This window comes from Eleutherodactylus coqui, chromosome 8, assembly GCF_035609145.1.
Source record: "Eleutherodactylus coqui strain aEleCoq1 chromosome 8, aEleCoq1.hap1, whole genome shotgun sequence".
Classification (NCBI taxonomy): Eukaryota; Metazoa; Chordata; class Amphibia; order Anura; family Eleutherodactylidae; genus Eleutherodactylus; species Eleutherodactylus coqui.
Genome location: NC_089844.1, coordinates 92472554 through 92486780, shown reverse-complemented (window position 1 = coordinate 92486780; position 14227 = coordinate 92472554). Strand labels below are relative to the sequence as shown.

At 44.4% G+C, this 14227-nt stretch overlaps 1 protein-coding gene across 1 annotated transcript in view; it reads right to left on the bottom strand.

The window, feature by feature from the left end:
* The window catches only part of STAM2 (signal transducing adaptor molecule 2), a 44022-nt gene that overhangs the window by 24641 nt on the left and 5154 nt on the right, over positions 1–14227 (bottom strand). The window contains exons 2-7 of the mRNA XM_066576024.1: positions 13407–13491; positions 4282–4357; positions 4066–4161; positions 2354–2500; positions 2182–2251; positions 515–704 (exon numbers count right to left, since the gene is read on the bottom strand). Coding sequence (XP_066432121.1) covers positions 515–704; positions 2182–2251; positions 2354–2500; positions 4066–4161; positions 4282–4357; positions 13407–13491 — 664 coding nt within the window. The remainder of the gene's footprint in view (positions 1–514; positions 705–2181; positions 2252–2353; positions 2501–4065; positions 4162–4281; positions 4358–13406; positions 13492–14227) is intronic.

The following is a 14227-nucleotide window of genomic DNA, read 5'->3' as shown; positions in this document are numbered from 1 at the left end:
AGCGTAGTACAACCAGAGCCTAAGAGATTCGTTATTTTCAGTGTACCTTCGCTTTCGCGAAATAAAACATCAATCAATCCACCTGGATTTTGCATCTTACGTACGGTAGCTGGAGGTTACCACAAATAGCTGGAATAGGGCTAGGGCTCTGCGATAACTTTTAGGTCATATAGCAAAATCACTGCTAACCGTAGCAGTTGCGACACTTCAATATTTCTTGATGGGAAACATTACGGTAGCTCAAGAAAGCATGAAATAACGATGATAAACTTTATATAAGTCAACACATTCTGTAGCATAAAATCTACAAAAGATAAATAAATGAAAAACGGACTTGGCAGAAAACAGAGTCTACATGCTGCCCCCCAGACGGACAGAAACTGAGTGGCCAAAGTGGTTCAAGGCCCACATGGCCGGCAGGTCAACAATGAGTCATGAGCCTGACATGTACTCCATGAGTGCCTGGCTTCAATGTCATTACTGCATGGACGGTGACGCATGGCTGACTTCTTACCTGTCGTCTAGGACAATTATGATTTCTCCACTTTTAAACGTCAACTCGTTGTCCTCCACGGCTTCGAAGTCATAAAGAGCTCGGACCTTCCTAGGCATCTTCTGACTGTCATGTTGGGCATCCACAGTTGGGTATAAGGACTTGATCTCTGAGGGTTGCGTCTTTTGCTCTTGCAGAGATAACTCGATTGCTGTCATTTAGGAGAAAAATGCATTTACTTGTAATACAGGCAAAAATAATTCACAATAATCACTGAGGGAGGAGAAAACTAAGAGCTTCCGTATTAAGGCCACAACACCTAGACGACCGGCGGTGTGCATGTAGAATCCTAAGGCGACCAAACGGCAATTTGTTAGAACCGCAGAAGGTTGTGGTAAAACTGCTGCGTTAACCCCATCTGATAGCAGCCTTAAGGCGTTTTGACATGGGTTCATGATCAGATATGAACGATCGCTAGTCCGATTATCGGCCCATTTGATTATGCCTGCAATCTGCTGACGAACAAGCAAATGCTTTTTTATGTCAGTTGCTCGCACCGCTTTTGTGAGCGTAAAAAGGTTCATTCGTCAGCAACAAATGTACGGTCATCGAGTGCAATCTGTATGGGGTCAGAGGGCTGTAGAAACGATCATTCGCCTCTATAACAGAGATTAGTTACCCATGTAAAACCATCTTAACGAGCGCCGATCCACAAGCTATATTGCTGGTCGGCGCTGGTTCATGGACAGCATCTCTTCTGTTCATTTGCTTTGCATTTTAATTGACAAAAAACAAGTACCGTATATACTCGTGAAAAAGCCCCCCTTGGCTTATACTCGAGTGAGGGTCATCACTGAACAATGTGACAGCACTGTCACAGTGATCAGTGACAAGGGGAATCCCCACGGGGAGTAAAGAATCCCCTGCCACAGACCGAGCGCCACTTTTGATTGGCTGAGTGCATTCAACGGGGCCACGGCCAGCAAATAAGTAAATATTGCTTTTAATATGGCATAACTGCATAAAGTAACAGGATTGTAATTTTTGAAGAGGTAACAGAAAAACCCCTTTAAGCACCAATATTGAAGCCATCCCCTTTAAAAATAATATGGCATCTAACACCAATTTCAACAACATACAAGCTATACAAATGTCCGTAATTCACATAATATATTGTTTTATGGCTTATTCTATTATAATAATACATCCAGTTTACTGCAGCCGACTCATTTATAAGGCTTACAGCAGTTGTACCATAATAGACTTTTGACATCTATCCATGCAATATGTGCTAAAAGTCTGTGGCTGAGCCCCCACTAATCCTGAGAACCGTGGTCCCAAGTTCCTTCCTCCTCCTCACTGAGGGCTTACTGCCCCCCCACCTTCCCAGGAGGAGATTGAATGGAGTGGGGGGGTCACGCATTTCCATCAGCTCCATTGAAATAAATGTAGCGGTGGTTGTGCATGCTCAGCCACTGCTCCATTCATTCTCATGACACGGCGGGTGGGTGCAGTAAACCTGCAGTGACAAGAAGAGGGAGACAGGATCGGCAGGGGTCTTAACAGTGACACCCCCACCGATCAGTCTTTCATCACCTACCCTATGGATAGGTGGTCAGTCTAGTCTGGTACAACCCCTTTAAATCTTTAATTAGTACATCGCCCGAAATACCTAAAATAAACCTCACCTTTAGCGAGATCTTCATCCTCCTTGTTCTTCGGAACCGCTGTGCCATTCTTCGGAGTATTTGAAGCACTCTGAGGAACGACGAGAACATTTAATGCACAGAAGAAAGAATGCAGTAATATATGACAGGCCATCACCCCGCCACGGACAAGACCACCCCAAGGACTCCGTACCTGAGAACCAGACGTAGGAAATGTTACTCCTTCTTCTTTGAGAGATTTAATGGTGGCCGATATTAAGCTGAACTGGGGATCTTTCTGAAATTCATCGGACCACTCGACCATCATTGCTTTAAGTTTCTCAGCTACTTTTGGATGTGCCTGAAATGAACAGTTAAAATGGTAGGTGGGTATTGATGGAGCGTGCGGCACTTCTGTTTTGCTGACCCGCTTTTGTTCTATATAGGTCAGTCATATTTCAGTGTATATAGTTATACCGAGGGGTAGGTCACCCGTAGGTTCCCATGCTAAAGCCTTTACAGTGCAGTATGCGTTTCCTCACCGGATGTCCCTGTATAGAAGTGTAGCCGACTACGTTATTCTGTACTCCAAAAGAAAGTGATGACAGACAGAAACCTTGTAAAACAGACACCGAGGAGACGTCCGAGTCCCAATAGAAGCAAATGTTTTGTTTGTTTGTCTTCATTCGGAGACTCGGTCACAGCGCTGTTTTCAGCGGCTCTCGCAGAAGGACTGAGCGGTCACACCGCGCGTACAATAATGCGCTGTGGACGCTCACTAAGGGGCTGCTCACATCACGTTTGGTCTTCCCTCATAAGTGTATTTTAATACAAAAAAAGGATTACAATGTATTTCTTGATGTACACGTAGCCCAACATTGGTCAAACAGTTAAAAGTGCATTCTTTTGCCTACATCCGAGTCCCCTTACATTTGTGTACGTTCTGTTTGGGAGACAGTAAAGCACAGCATGCCGCGCTTTATTGTCCAACAACAAAAGAAGGCCATCAGAATAATCCCCGGATCACTGACCCTTCTGTAGTTATTAATGATTATAATATTGTATCACTCAACAAAGGCGTCCAGCCCCTCTTGTACTCTTATAGTGAGTTCACCATCACCACCTCCTGAGGCAGAGAGTTCCATAGCTTCACTGCTCTTACAGTAAAGAATCCCCTTCTACGTATGGAAACGTAAAACTGCACGTGTCCATGTTTCACATCTACATTTTTTGTTCACAAATGCCAGTGGAAAAAAAAAGTTTTCAAACTAGAAAATACTTTCTAAGCAAAAAAAAGTTATTTAAATGTGAAAACGGTCACAAATGAATGAAAAAAATACGGCTGTATGTCTAACACATACAAAAAAAAAACCAAAAAAAAACCCAATATGCTTTACATTAAACATACATTAAAATAATATGAAAAGCCCAAAAAGTTGTGGAAGCAGTTGGGGTGGTATGTGTCTTAGAATAGTCCCAAAGTATAACCCCAGCGTGATGTGAACTAGGCCTTACCTTGACAAAGAGAGACACACAAACTCCATAGTACATTATACGGATGACACGGTGCCCCCTCCTCGGCACCATCCAACCCGAAACCAATCTAACATGTCTAATCTCCGCTAAACAGCAAGTATAACCCCAGCTTTAATTTTCTCGATTTACTCATTAATCTTAGATCTCACCACTTGACTTTTGAAATCTTTATTTTAATGTATATCCGGGACATTATAACCCCCCTGCCCCCCCTATATCTCTGGTTTCCCTGATGTGCGATCATCGGTGCGTTGGGCCAAGCATAACGCTCGGCTTTATCACCAGCGTTCAGGCGGAGAGAGCCGTGCGTTCAAGGTTACACATAAATCAATAATGTCTTTGTTAGGACACAGCGAATGTAACAAATGAAGAAGCTAATTATGAACATACCTTATTTATAACTCCACGCACCTCGCTGGCAAAATCTCGGGAACATATTTCTAGATGAAAAGCCTTCCCGCAGTTTGACACGCAGGCCCCTAATAGCTGCGGAGGCACCGGAGAAAAGGCATTTGGATGAGATAGTTTTCATAGCTCACAGGATGTTAAGTAACTGCTGCGTCTGGGAAGGAGGGCGAGGATCGATGGAAGGCGGAATCTACTTACGGTGAGAGCGTGCAGGGCGATGTGGGGCACTTTGTGATTAACCCTTCTCATTATCGCCTTCAGGCCGTCCTTTGATCTAGAATTCAAAATACAGCAGTCTGCGTTAGACAGGAGACTAAACGGATTTATCTCATGTTGTATTCGGCAAACTCTCCCAATTTACAGTGATTGTAATGAATATACTCTATTGGAAAGACATCCTTTCTAAACTTTATAAAAGGCGCTCTCCAATTGCATTCATAGCCAGGGATCAATTGCCATATATGCATATATACATGGCGCTTGCTTTAAACCCACGCCATTGTACATATACAGCGAGGCTTTAAGACATCTACAATCTAGCAGGAGTACATCTCACATATTAACCCCTTCTGCCTTCTCTTTTCCAGTTTACATAGTACTCAAAGGATGCCATGTAGTATAGCTATAGCTAACACCGTGTCTCCCTGATGATGCTGTTTAGTGTAGCTATAGCTAACACCGTGTCTCCCTGATGATGCTGTTTAGTGTAGCTATAGCTAACACTGCGTCCCCCTGATGATGCTGTTTAGTGTAGCTATAGCTAACACCGCGTCCCCCTGATGATGATGTTTAGTGTAGCTATAGCTAACACCGCGTCCCCCTGATGATGATGTTTAGTGTAGCTATAGCTAACACCGCGTCCCCCTGATGATGCCGTTTAGTGTAGCTATAGCTAACACCGCGTCCCCCTGATGATGCCGTTTAGTGTAGCTATAGCTAACACCGTGTCTCCCTGATGATGCTGTTTAGTGTAGCTATAGCTAACACCGTGTCTCCCTGATGATGCTGTTTAGTGTAGCTATAGCTAACACCGTGTCTCCCTGATGATGCTGTTTAGTGTAGCTATAGCTAACACCGTGTCTCCCTGATGATGCTGTTTAGTGTAGCTATAGCTAACATCGTGTCTCCCTGATGATGCTGTTTAGTGTAGCTATAGCTAACACCGTGTCTCCCTGATGATGCTGTTTAGTGTAGCTATAGCTAACACCGTGTCCCCCTGATGATGCTGTTTAGTGTAACTATAGCTAACACCGCGTCCCCCTGATGATGCTGTTTAGTGTAACTATAGCTAACACCGCGTCCCCCTGATGATGCTGTTTAGTGTAACTATAGCTAACACCGTGTCCCCCTGATGATGCTGTTTAGTGTAGCTAGAGCTAACACCGGGTCCCCCTGATGATGCCGTTTAGTGTAGCTAGAGCTAACACCGGGTCCCCCTGATGATGCCGTTTAGTGCAGCTAGAGCTAACACCGGGTCCCCCTGATGATGCCGTTTAGTGTAACTATAGCTAACACCGGGTCCCCCTGATGATGAGGTTTAGTGTAGCTAGAGCTAACACCGTGTCCCCCTAATGATGCAGTTTAGTGTAGCTATAGCTAACACCGTGTCCCCCTGATGATGCCATTTAGTGTAGCTATAGCTAACACCGTGTCCCCCTGATGATGCCATTTAGTGTAGCTATCGCTAACACCGGGTCCCCCTGATGATGCCATTTAGTGTAGCCAGAGCTAACACCGTGTCCCCCTGATGATGCAGTTTAGTGTAGCTATAGCTGACACCGTGTCCCCCTGATGATGCCGTTTAGTGTAGCTATAGCTAACACCGTGTCCCCCTGATGATGCCATTTAGTGTAGCTATCGCTAACACCGGGTCCCCCTGATGATGCCATTTAGTGTAGCTAGAGCTAACACCGTGTCCCCCTGATGATGCCATTTAGTGTAGCTATAGCTAACACCGTGTCCCCCTGATGATGCCATTTAGTGTAGCTATCGCTAACACCGGGTCCCCCTGATGATGCCATTTAGTGTAGCTAGAGCTAACACCGTGTCCCCCTGATGCCATTTAGTGTAGCTATCGCTAACACCGGGTCCCCCTGATGATGCCATTTAGTGTAGCTATCGCTAACACCGTGTCCCCCTGATGATGCCATTTAGTGTAGCTATTGCTAACACCGTGTCCCCCTGATGATGCCATTTAGTGTAGCTAGAGCTAACACCGGGTCCCCCTGATGATGCCATTTAGTGTAGCTAGAGCTAACACCGGGTCCCCCTGATGATGCCATTTAGTGTAGCTATAGCTAACACCGGGTCCCCCTGATGATGATGTTTAGTGTAGCTATAGCTAACACCGGGTCTCCCTGATGATGCCGTTTAGCGTAGCTATAGCTAACACCGTGTCTCCCTGATGATGCTGTTTAGTGTAGCTATAGCTAACACCGGGTCCCCCTGATGATGCCGTTTAGTGTAGCTAGAGCTAACACCGTGTCCCCCTGATGATGCTGTTTAGTGTAGCTAGAGCTAACACCGTGTCCCCCTGATGATGCCATTTAGTGTAGCTATAGCTAACACCGGGTCCCCCTGATGATGCCATTTAGTGTAGCTATAGCTAACACCGTGTCCCCCTGATGATGCCATTTAGTGTAGCTATAGCTAACACCGGGTCCCCCTGATGATGTTTAGTGTAGCTATAGCTAACACCGCGTCCCCCTGATGATGCTGTTTAGTGTAGCTATCGCTAACACCGTGTCTCCCTGATGATGCCATTTAGTGTAGCTATAGCTAACACCGCGTCCCCCTGATGATGCCATTTAGTGTAGCTATAGCTAACACCGGGTCCCCCTGATGATGCCGTTTAGTGTAGCTATAGCTAACACCGGGTCCCCCTGATGATGCCATTTAGTGTAGCTATAGCTAACACCGGGTCCCCCTGATGATGCCGTTTAGTGTAGCTATAGCTAACACCGTGTCCCCCTGATGATGCTGTTTAGTGTAGCTATAGCTAACACCGTGTCCCCCTGATGATGCCATTTAGTGTAGCTATAGCTAACACCGGGTCCCCCTGATGATGTTTAGTGTAGCTATAGCTAACACCGCGTCCCCCTGATGATGCTGTTTAGTGTAGCTATCGCTAACACCGTGTCTCCCTGATGATGCCATTTAGTGTAGCTATAGCTAACACCGGGTCCCCCTGATGATGCCATTTAGTGTAGCTATAGCTAACACCGGGTCCCCCTGATGATGCCATTTAGTGTAGCTATAGCTAACACCGGGTCCCCCTGATGATGCCATTTAGTGTAGCTATAGCTAACACCGGGTCCCCCTGATGATGCCGTTTAGTGTAGCTATAGCTAACACCGTGTCCCCCTGATGATGCTGTTTAACAGTTTGACAGTGAAACATGTTGGAGCTTTACTATTAGGAGTTATACAGCTAGTTTTTAGATATCAGTCTCTGATAGAAAGTTTATCTCTACTAAGATTATAGGACTGGCCATCCTCTATAAAGGACTTTGGTACCAAACTATTATATTATATAGGAACAGTCTTGATACTGCCATGTTTATGGACTTACCTTTGCAGACTAGATTTTTAAATCCATGTGTTTGTTAGTCTACGCTATAATAAAGGTTTATACTTTATTTAGAATTAATACCAAAGGGTTAATTTTGCTTATGGCAATTCAAATGCAGTTACCATATAACTGGGGACTCTTGTAGATATCTTAAACATCACCCTAGCCGATCTGTAGCCTGAGACTATACAAATTATATATCAAAAGGTTTCAATGCTTTATTTTAGCGTTAATATCTTAATTTGACTTCTTTTTTAACTTTTTCAACCCCTAGTAAATAGAAAAAAAAGGGGGGAAATGATTTCAGGGAACAAAAAAAGGAATTCAAGAACAACCCATAAAAAAAAAAAAAAAAATTAAAAGAAAAAATAATAATTTTAAAAGGAAAAAAAAAATAGGGCCATAAAACCACCACATGCATAAAATTGCTTCAAAATCAAAACATTGGTCATTCAGGGGTTAAAATAATAAACAAAGAATAGCTGACTTCATCCTGCCCAGGTAGAGGTGCTGCCGCTGCTCCAGTGCTCCATGCGGGTCTTTGTTTCTGCCGCTGCAGCAGTAATGTTATTGACTAACCAATGTGACCACCGCAGCCAATCATTGGCCTCAGTGCTCACATGAGTAGTCGGTGAAGTTATCGCAACGGCATCAGTCTAGCTGGAGCGATGACAAGCCGGACCCCTCATGTGCCCGCTGCAGACCTTGGTGACGTGGGTAGTTGGCGATGTGATCGCTGAAACCTCAGAAACCAAAAACTGATGGGGAACAGGTGCAAAATAACGAAGTCTTATTATTTAATAACGATCCCCGGATGTTTGTGGGGAATTCTTAAAAACCCCTTTAACCCCTTCCAGCTATAGGATGTACATTTACATCCTGGAGCGTAGGGTATGTATAAAGAGAGGTCGCCTGTTTATTAAAGCTGACAATAGCGGGCAATAGCTGCAATCGGCCGTACAGCCAATCGCGGCTATTAACCCTTTAAATGCTGCTCTCAATTCTGACGGCGGCATTTAAATCCCCCGAACATCCCGTACAGCCGTCTGCAGTGAGATCGGGGGAGCCGAGCAGGTGTCATGGCTGCTGGGGGCCTTCTGAAAGGCCCCAGGGCTGCCTCGAGAGACTGCCTATCAAGCCATCCCCGTGGGGTGGCTTGATAGGCTGCCTGTTAGAATGCAGTATGACGTAATGCAGATATGCAGTTTTTATTTTTACCTGTTCCTAGTTTCCGATTTTTTGCATGTGGTCGTGTCCCTTCTAGTAATACATGCTGAATGTGAGGTCTGTGCACCCAGGATGCAGCTGCCTTCACCAGCTCTCATATACAAGTACAGCTTCATTCCCGGCCTGGCTTCTACAGCCAAAGAGTAAGGTCTTCTTCCTTCTTTTGACAGACACTGATGCTTAGGAGTATGGGATTCCCCCTTCCCTCCCCTGCAGACTCATTCTGCACACTCATACACAGACTGTGTGATTCACCCTGCACGGATAACTGTGTGCTCTCCTACCTCTCTGATGCACTACAGCCTGCGTGATCTGCCTTTCCTGAAAACTTGGATGTTTTCGCCTCTCCATATTCTGGTATGCAGCGTACATCCTCCTCCCCTCCCCGCAGGTATCTCTAACACAGAGAAGGGAGGGAGAGAGCCAACATAGACAAGAGCAGCATCCTGTCCGATCTAGCTCACAATCAGCTGGACTGTCAGCTATTTGAAGGAGTTAAACTACAACAGCAAAATGGTAGGAAGATTTTAATGAAGGGTATTTATAAAACTGCTCAATTTTATATTTAGTAAGCAAGCAAAATTCAACATAAAGGTGTCTATAGTCTTTAAATGGAGAGATCAGGGAACATACAAGACTATCTCTTCACTCATTATCTTCCACAGGACCCCAAGCCATCCTCAGGACAGGTCATCAACAGAGGTCCACCGCTTGGGACCCCCCCTGGTGATCAACTGTTATTGGCCTGCTGTCAGTGTGAACAGAGCCGGAAATGGACACCTCTGTCCACATAGCAGTGCCCAGGGTTAGCATTTGTCTGCAACATGGACAGAGCCATCTGCAGTTGGCTAGATAAAAGCTGATCGACGAGGGTCCTGAGTGACGGATGCTTGCCAATCACCTATAGATGACTTATCCTGAGGATAGGTCATCAATAGCCAAATCACAGAAAACCCCTTTAAACCTACTAATATATGTGGTATAAAAATATGGTCCCTGGATGCTGAACTCAACTCCATAAAAAGCATTAATGTCTGTTGGCCTCATCTATACTGGACGTTCTGCATAGGTGGGCGAGGTCTATATAAAGTCCTATATCCAGTCCGTACAGAACAGCCGGTATAGAAGAGGAACTAAAGGCTATTCAGGGCTCGATACATGACACAGCCCTGATAACTACTGAGATGAGCAAGAAGAGATCCCAAAACCCATGATGAACAGTTACAGAAAGTATAGAATATAACTTTACATTACACAAAGAATAACATTTATTTGCCGAAACCGGAATATCCCTTTTATAAGTGCGATTTAACGACTCCGATGGAAATATAGAGTTTTCCTACCAGGCATCATCGAAAACTCCATGTCTTTCTAGAATGTACTGTGTTTCAATTTCTCTGCATTTTTAAAGTCACTGCCTGCTGTCACTGAACAAACATTCTGGTTTACATCCAGTGACTGAAAACCTATTAACCCATTAGTGACCAAGCCTGTTTGCGCCTTTATGACCAGGCCAAATTTTGGAAATCTGACACGTGTCACTTTAACGTAGAATAACACCGTAAAGGTTTTGCATATCCAAGTGATTCTGACATTGTTTTTTCGCCACATGTTGTACTTCATTTAGGCGGAAAAAAATAGTCAGATAGAATTTGTGTATATTTATTAAAAGCGCCAAAACTGGGAAAATTTTTGGGGGAAAAAAAATGACATTTTTTTTTCACATTTTCAATTGCAATCTCTCAAATATGTGCAAACATGCAGTAAATTTTTTTGATAAGATATATATCTCCATTTGTTTACTTTATTCTGGACACACATTGGAAAAACTGTAGTTTTTTTTGTAACAATTTAGGAGACGTACAAATCTAACATTGATTATCAACATTTTGAGCAAGTATTTTTTTTCCTGCACCAAGCCAAGATTGCAGAGGCCCATAGGTGTCAGAATGATAGATACCCCCATAAGTGACCCCATTATAAAAACTAAACCCCTTAATGTATTCACTGAAGGTGGGGGGCGGGGTCATGAGTATTTTGACCCCACAGTTTATGTGGGGTCAAAATAGGAGAAAAAAAATTAAATTTTATATTTTTCCAAATATGTTATTTTAAAAACAGCGTTTTTTTTCTATAGTGCAAAGAGTGGGGTGTAAAGAGTGGCGCTTTGTGAGGCTTCGTAAGCTTGCTGGGGTGCAGCGGTCTCACAGAAGGCGCTCAACAAGCTGCTCCTGGAACTGCATGAAGGCGAGCGTTCCCGGAGCTTCTTGTAAATTACGTATTACAGGTAGCGGTCTGAATAACACCGGGCTCACACGGGCGTATATGGAATCCGCTTACGCAGGCCCGCAGCAGATACAGACTGTGAGCCCAGTCATGTAATGTACTGCACATAACTGCATACTCACGCAGGCGGTCATGCGCTGTACACCGGTTTTTCTTTGTATTTCCCACGCCATTGCTTACCGATGATGCGGGTACTCACAGCCCATACATAATGTAGATGCATATGGGCTGCGGGTCTATCCGCGACCATGGAGCATAATGGTCTCTATGTCACGGATATCCGCAGTAAAATAGAACCTATTGCGTTCTGTTTTCTGCGAGTGGATTACGTAATTCCGACCCGCTAATATGAACGGAATTGTGTGATCCAATGTATTTGATCGATCCGCTTATTACCGCCGATCAAATGCATGCAGAATCTGCAATTTCTATCCAGTTGTGTGAGACTGGCTTAAGGTAGATCACTACTTTTTAAAAACACATGACAAGTGACCACTCAACAAGGCCACCGGTCACTGCCCCAGGCTCTCGGTGACTGTTGGTAGCCGGGAGCAAGGAGATTTAAATTTTTCAGAAGTCGAGGAAACGTCAACTTTTAAAAAAACTTTTACGTGATCACCATTATTCATTGGATAACGGTGATCACGTGACCAGCAAGTGCATACCGCGGCCCCCCGTGACATCTCCAGGTTCTTGGCTACCTTTGGTAGCCAGGAGCAGGGAGATTTAAAGTTTACCAGGCAATCTTTGAGCATGCATCCGCCATTTTACCGATGATTGCATGCACCGAAGCTGGGAAAGGTCCGTGGATAAAGATCCCATTGGGGGACAAATCCGGGGATCTTAGGTAGCTTTCATCTTCTCTCATGGATACAACCCGTAAGGGGAGATGGAACCTTAACTTTTAACAACACTTTTTTTAACTTCACATGATCACTGTTATCCAATGGGTACACAATTTTTGATAGCTTTTTATTAAAAATTTTTCTTGGAGATGAAGTGAAGAAAAAAAAAGTGCAATTCTGTTTTCTTTCCTGATGGCACTCGCTGTACGGGATAAATAGTGTGTTATTTTGATAGCTCTGACTTTATGGATGCGCCGATTGCAAATATGTTGTGTTTTTTTTAATTACAAATAATAGTTCAGTATTGCAGTCTGGGTATTTCTGCAGCATTCTATTAGGTCAGGCCACAGGCTTGTCTAATTGTGTACGTGTACTCCAAAACGGCACAAATATACACCGTCCCTCATACAACTCCATTGACAGAGATTTGAAGGGGTTTTTGAGTGAAATACAATTGATGACCTATCCTCAGGGTGGGTCATCAATAGTTGATCAGCTGGGGGTCCGTCACTTGGGGCCCCGACCGATCAGCTGTGCAGCCGCATGCTGTCAGCACTGCAATAACAGAGGTCGAGGCGGAAGCCTCCGCGCTGACCTCTGTGTAGTGGCTGGCACTTGTAACTGCAGGCAGAGTTCCCATTGATTTCAAGGAGAGCTGTGCCTGCAGTTACAAGTGCCGGCCACTACACAGAGGTCAGCGCGGAGGCTTCCGCTCAGACGTCTGCTGATCGGTCGGGGTCCCGAACGATGAACCCCAGCCGATCAACTATTGAGTACCTATCCTGATGATAGGTCATGAATAGCATTTACCTGGAAACCCAATTTAAGAAAAAGAAAAAAAAAACAAAAAACTTTTTTTTTCCTTTTAAAGATTTTTTTTTTTTTTTTTTTTAAAGCAGCAGAAAAAAAACAACTATAGGAATTTGGCGTTATCGTACTAACTCACAGAATAGTTATGTTATTTATGCCGCAGTGTATACGCCATAAAAACAAGCCCTCCCTCCCCAAAGATGGCGCAATTGAGTATTTTTTTTTCCCATTTCACTCCACGTTTAAAAAAAAAAAAAAAAAAAAAAATCACTATAACGTACATTAAGTAGTATTATAGAAAAAAAAAAACAAGCCCTCAGACAGCTACGTCAACAGAAAAAAAAGTTTATATCTATCTATATGAAGATTTATGAAGTGGGGGGGAAACAAAACAAAAAAAGGCGGTGTCTTTAAGGGGTTAAAAGGTTTGTGACAATCAATCAAAACCACAAAAAAAGATACCTTCCTATCACTACAGCACTTCTATCTTATAAAGTAGCCAACGATACACGTTGGGGCTTTAATGTGACGGGATGGAGATCAGCGGGACACGAGGTGCAGGGATTCCAGTAAAGGAAGTCTTACCCGTTGGGCGTGTTGATGATTTTGTCGCATATGTCCATGATGAGGCCCCAGTCCTCAGACGTGTTATATTCATTTGTTGCTTTCTCTGAAAGGGACAGAAACAGAAATAAGTGTTAAAATCCACAAACACCCAAATAAGGGTCTCCGTCCTCCTGCCATTACATTCAGGTTACATGTGGAGCATCGCCTGGTGTAGTCCGCGGCAGAAGGCGGTGATGCCCGCTACTATATCGGCGCACCATGGGATACACGGCTCAGAGCCCCTACTATGACAGTATATTCCATACATACACATCAAAATTCTATAGATTTCTTTTGCTTTGTATTTTCCCTCCGCCAATGGTCGTTCCCACCACAGGCCGTTCCTGGTCCGCGCGGAAGCAGACATGGCGGGTCCTATTCTCCCTCAGACCAGGAAGAGGAGCCTTGTGCGTCTCCATCATACTGTACAGGGCGATGGGTTAGTGAATGCCGCTCGCCCGGTACAGCGGTGGTGTCCCACAGTATTCGGTTATGCCGATGGCGGCCTTGTTCCCCGGACCCTCTGGGAGGATACAGAGCGCTAACTAGACATGGAGTCCTTCCGGTCCCGAGGGAGATGCAAAAAGTTCTTTATTCCAACCACTAGAAGCAGGAGCGCAGTAACGGGTTGCCGTGAACGCGATCGTCTGCTTTTATCATTGGAATAAAGAACTTTTTGTATTTCCCTCGAGTCCTCCCGGTCCGCTGCCTACGGAGGCCCCATTTCTGTTCAGCATTTATGTCCGATTCTCGCCATTTTCACGGACAAGAATAGCACAAGATATGTACGAAGTCAAGCA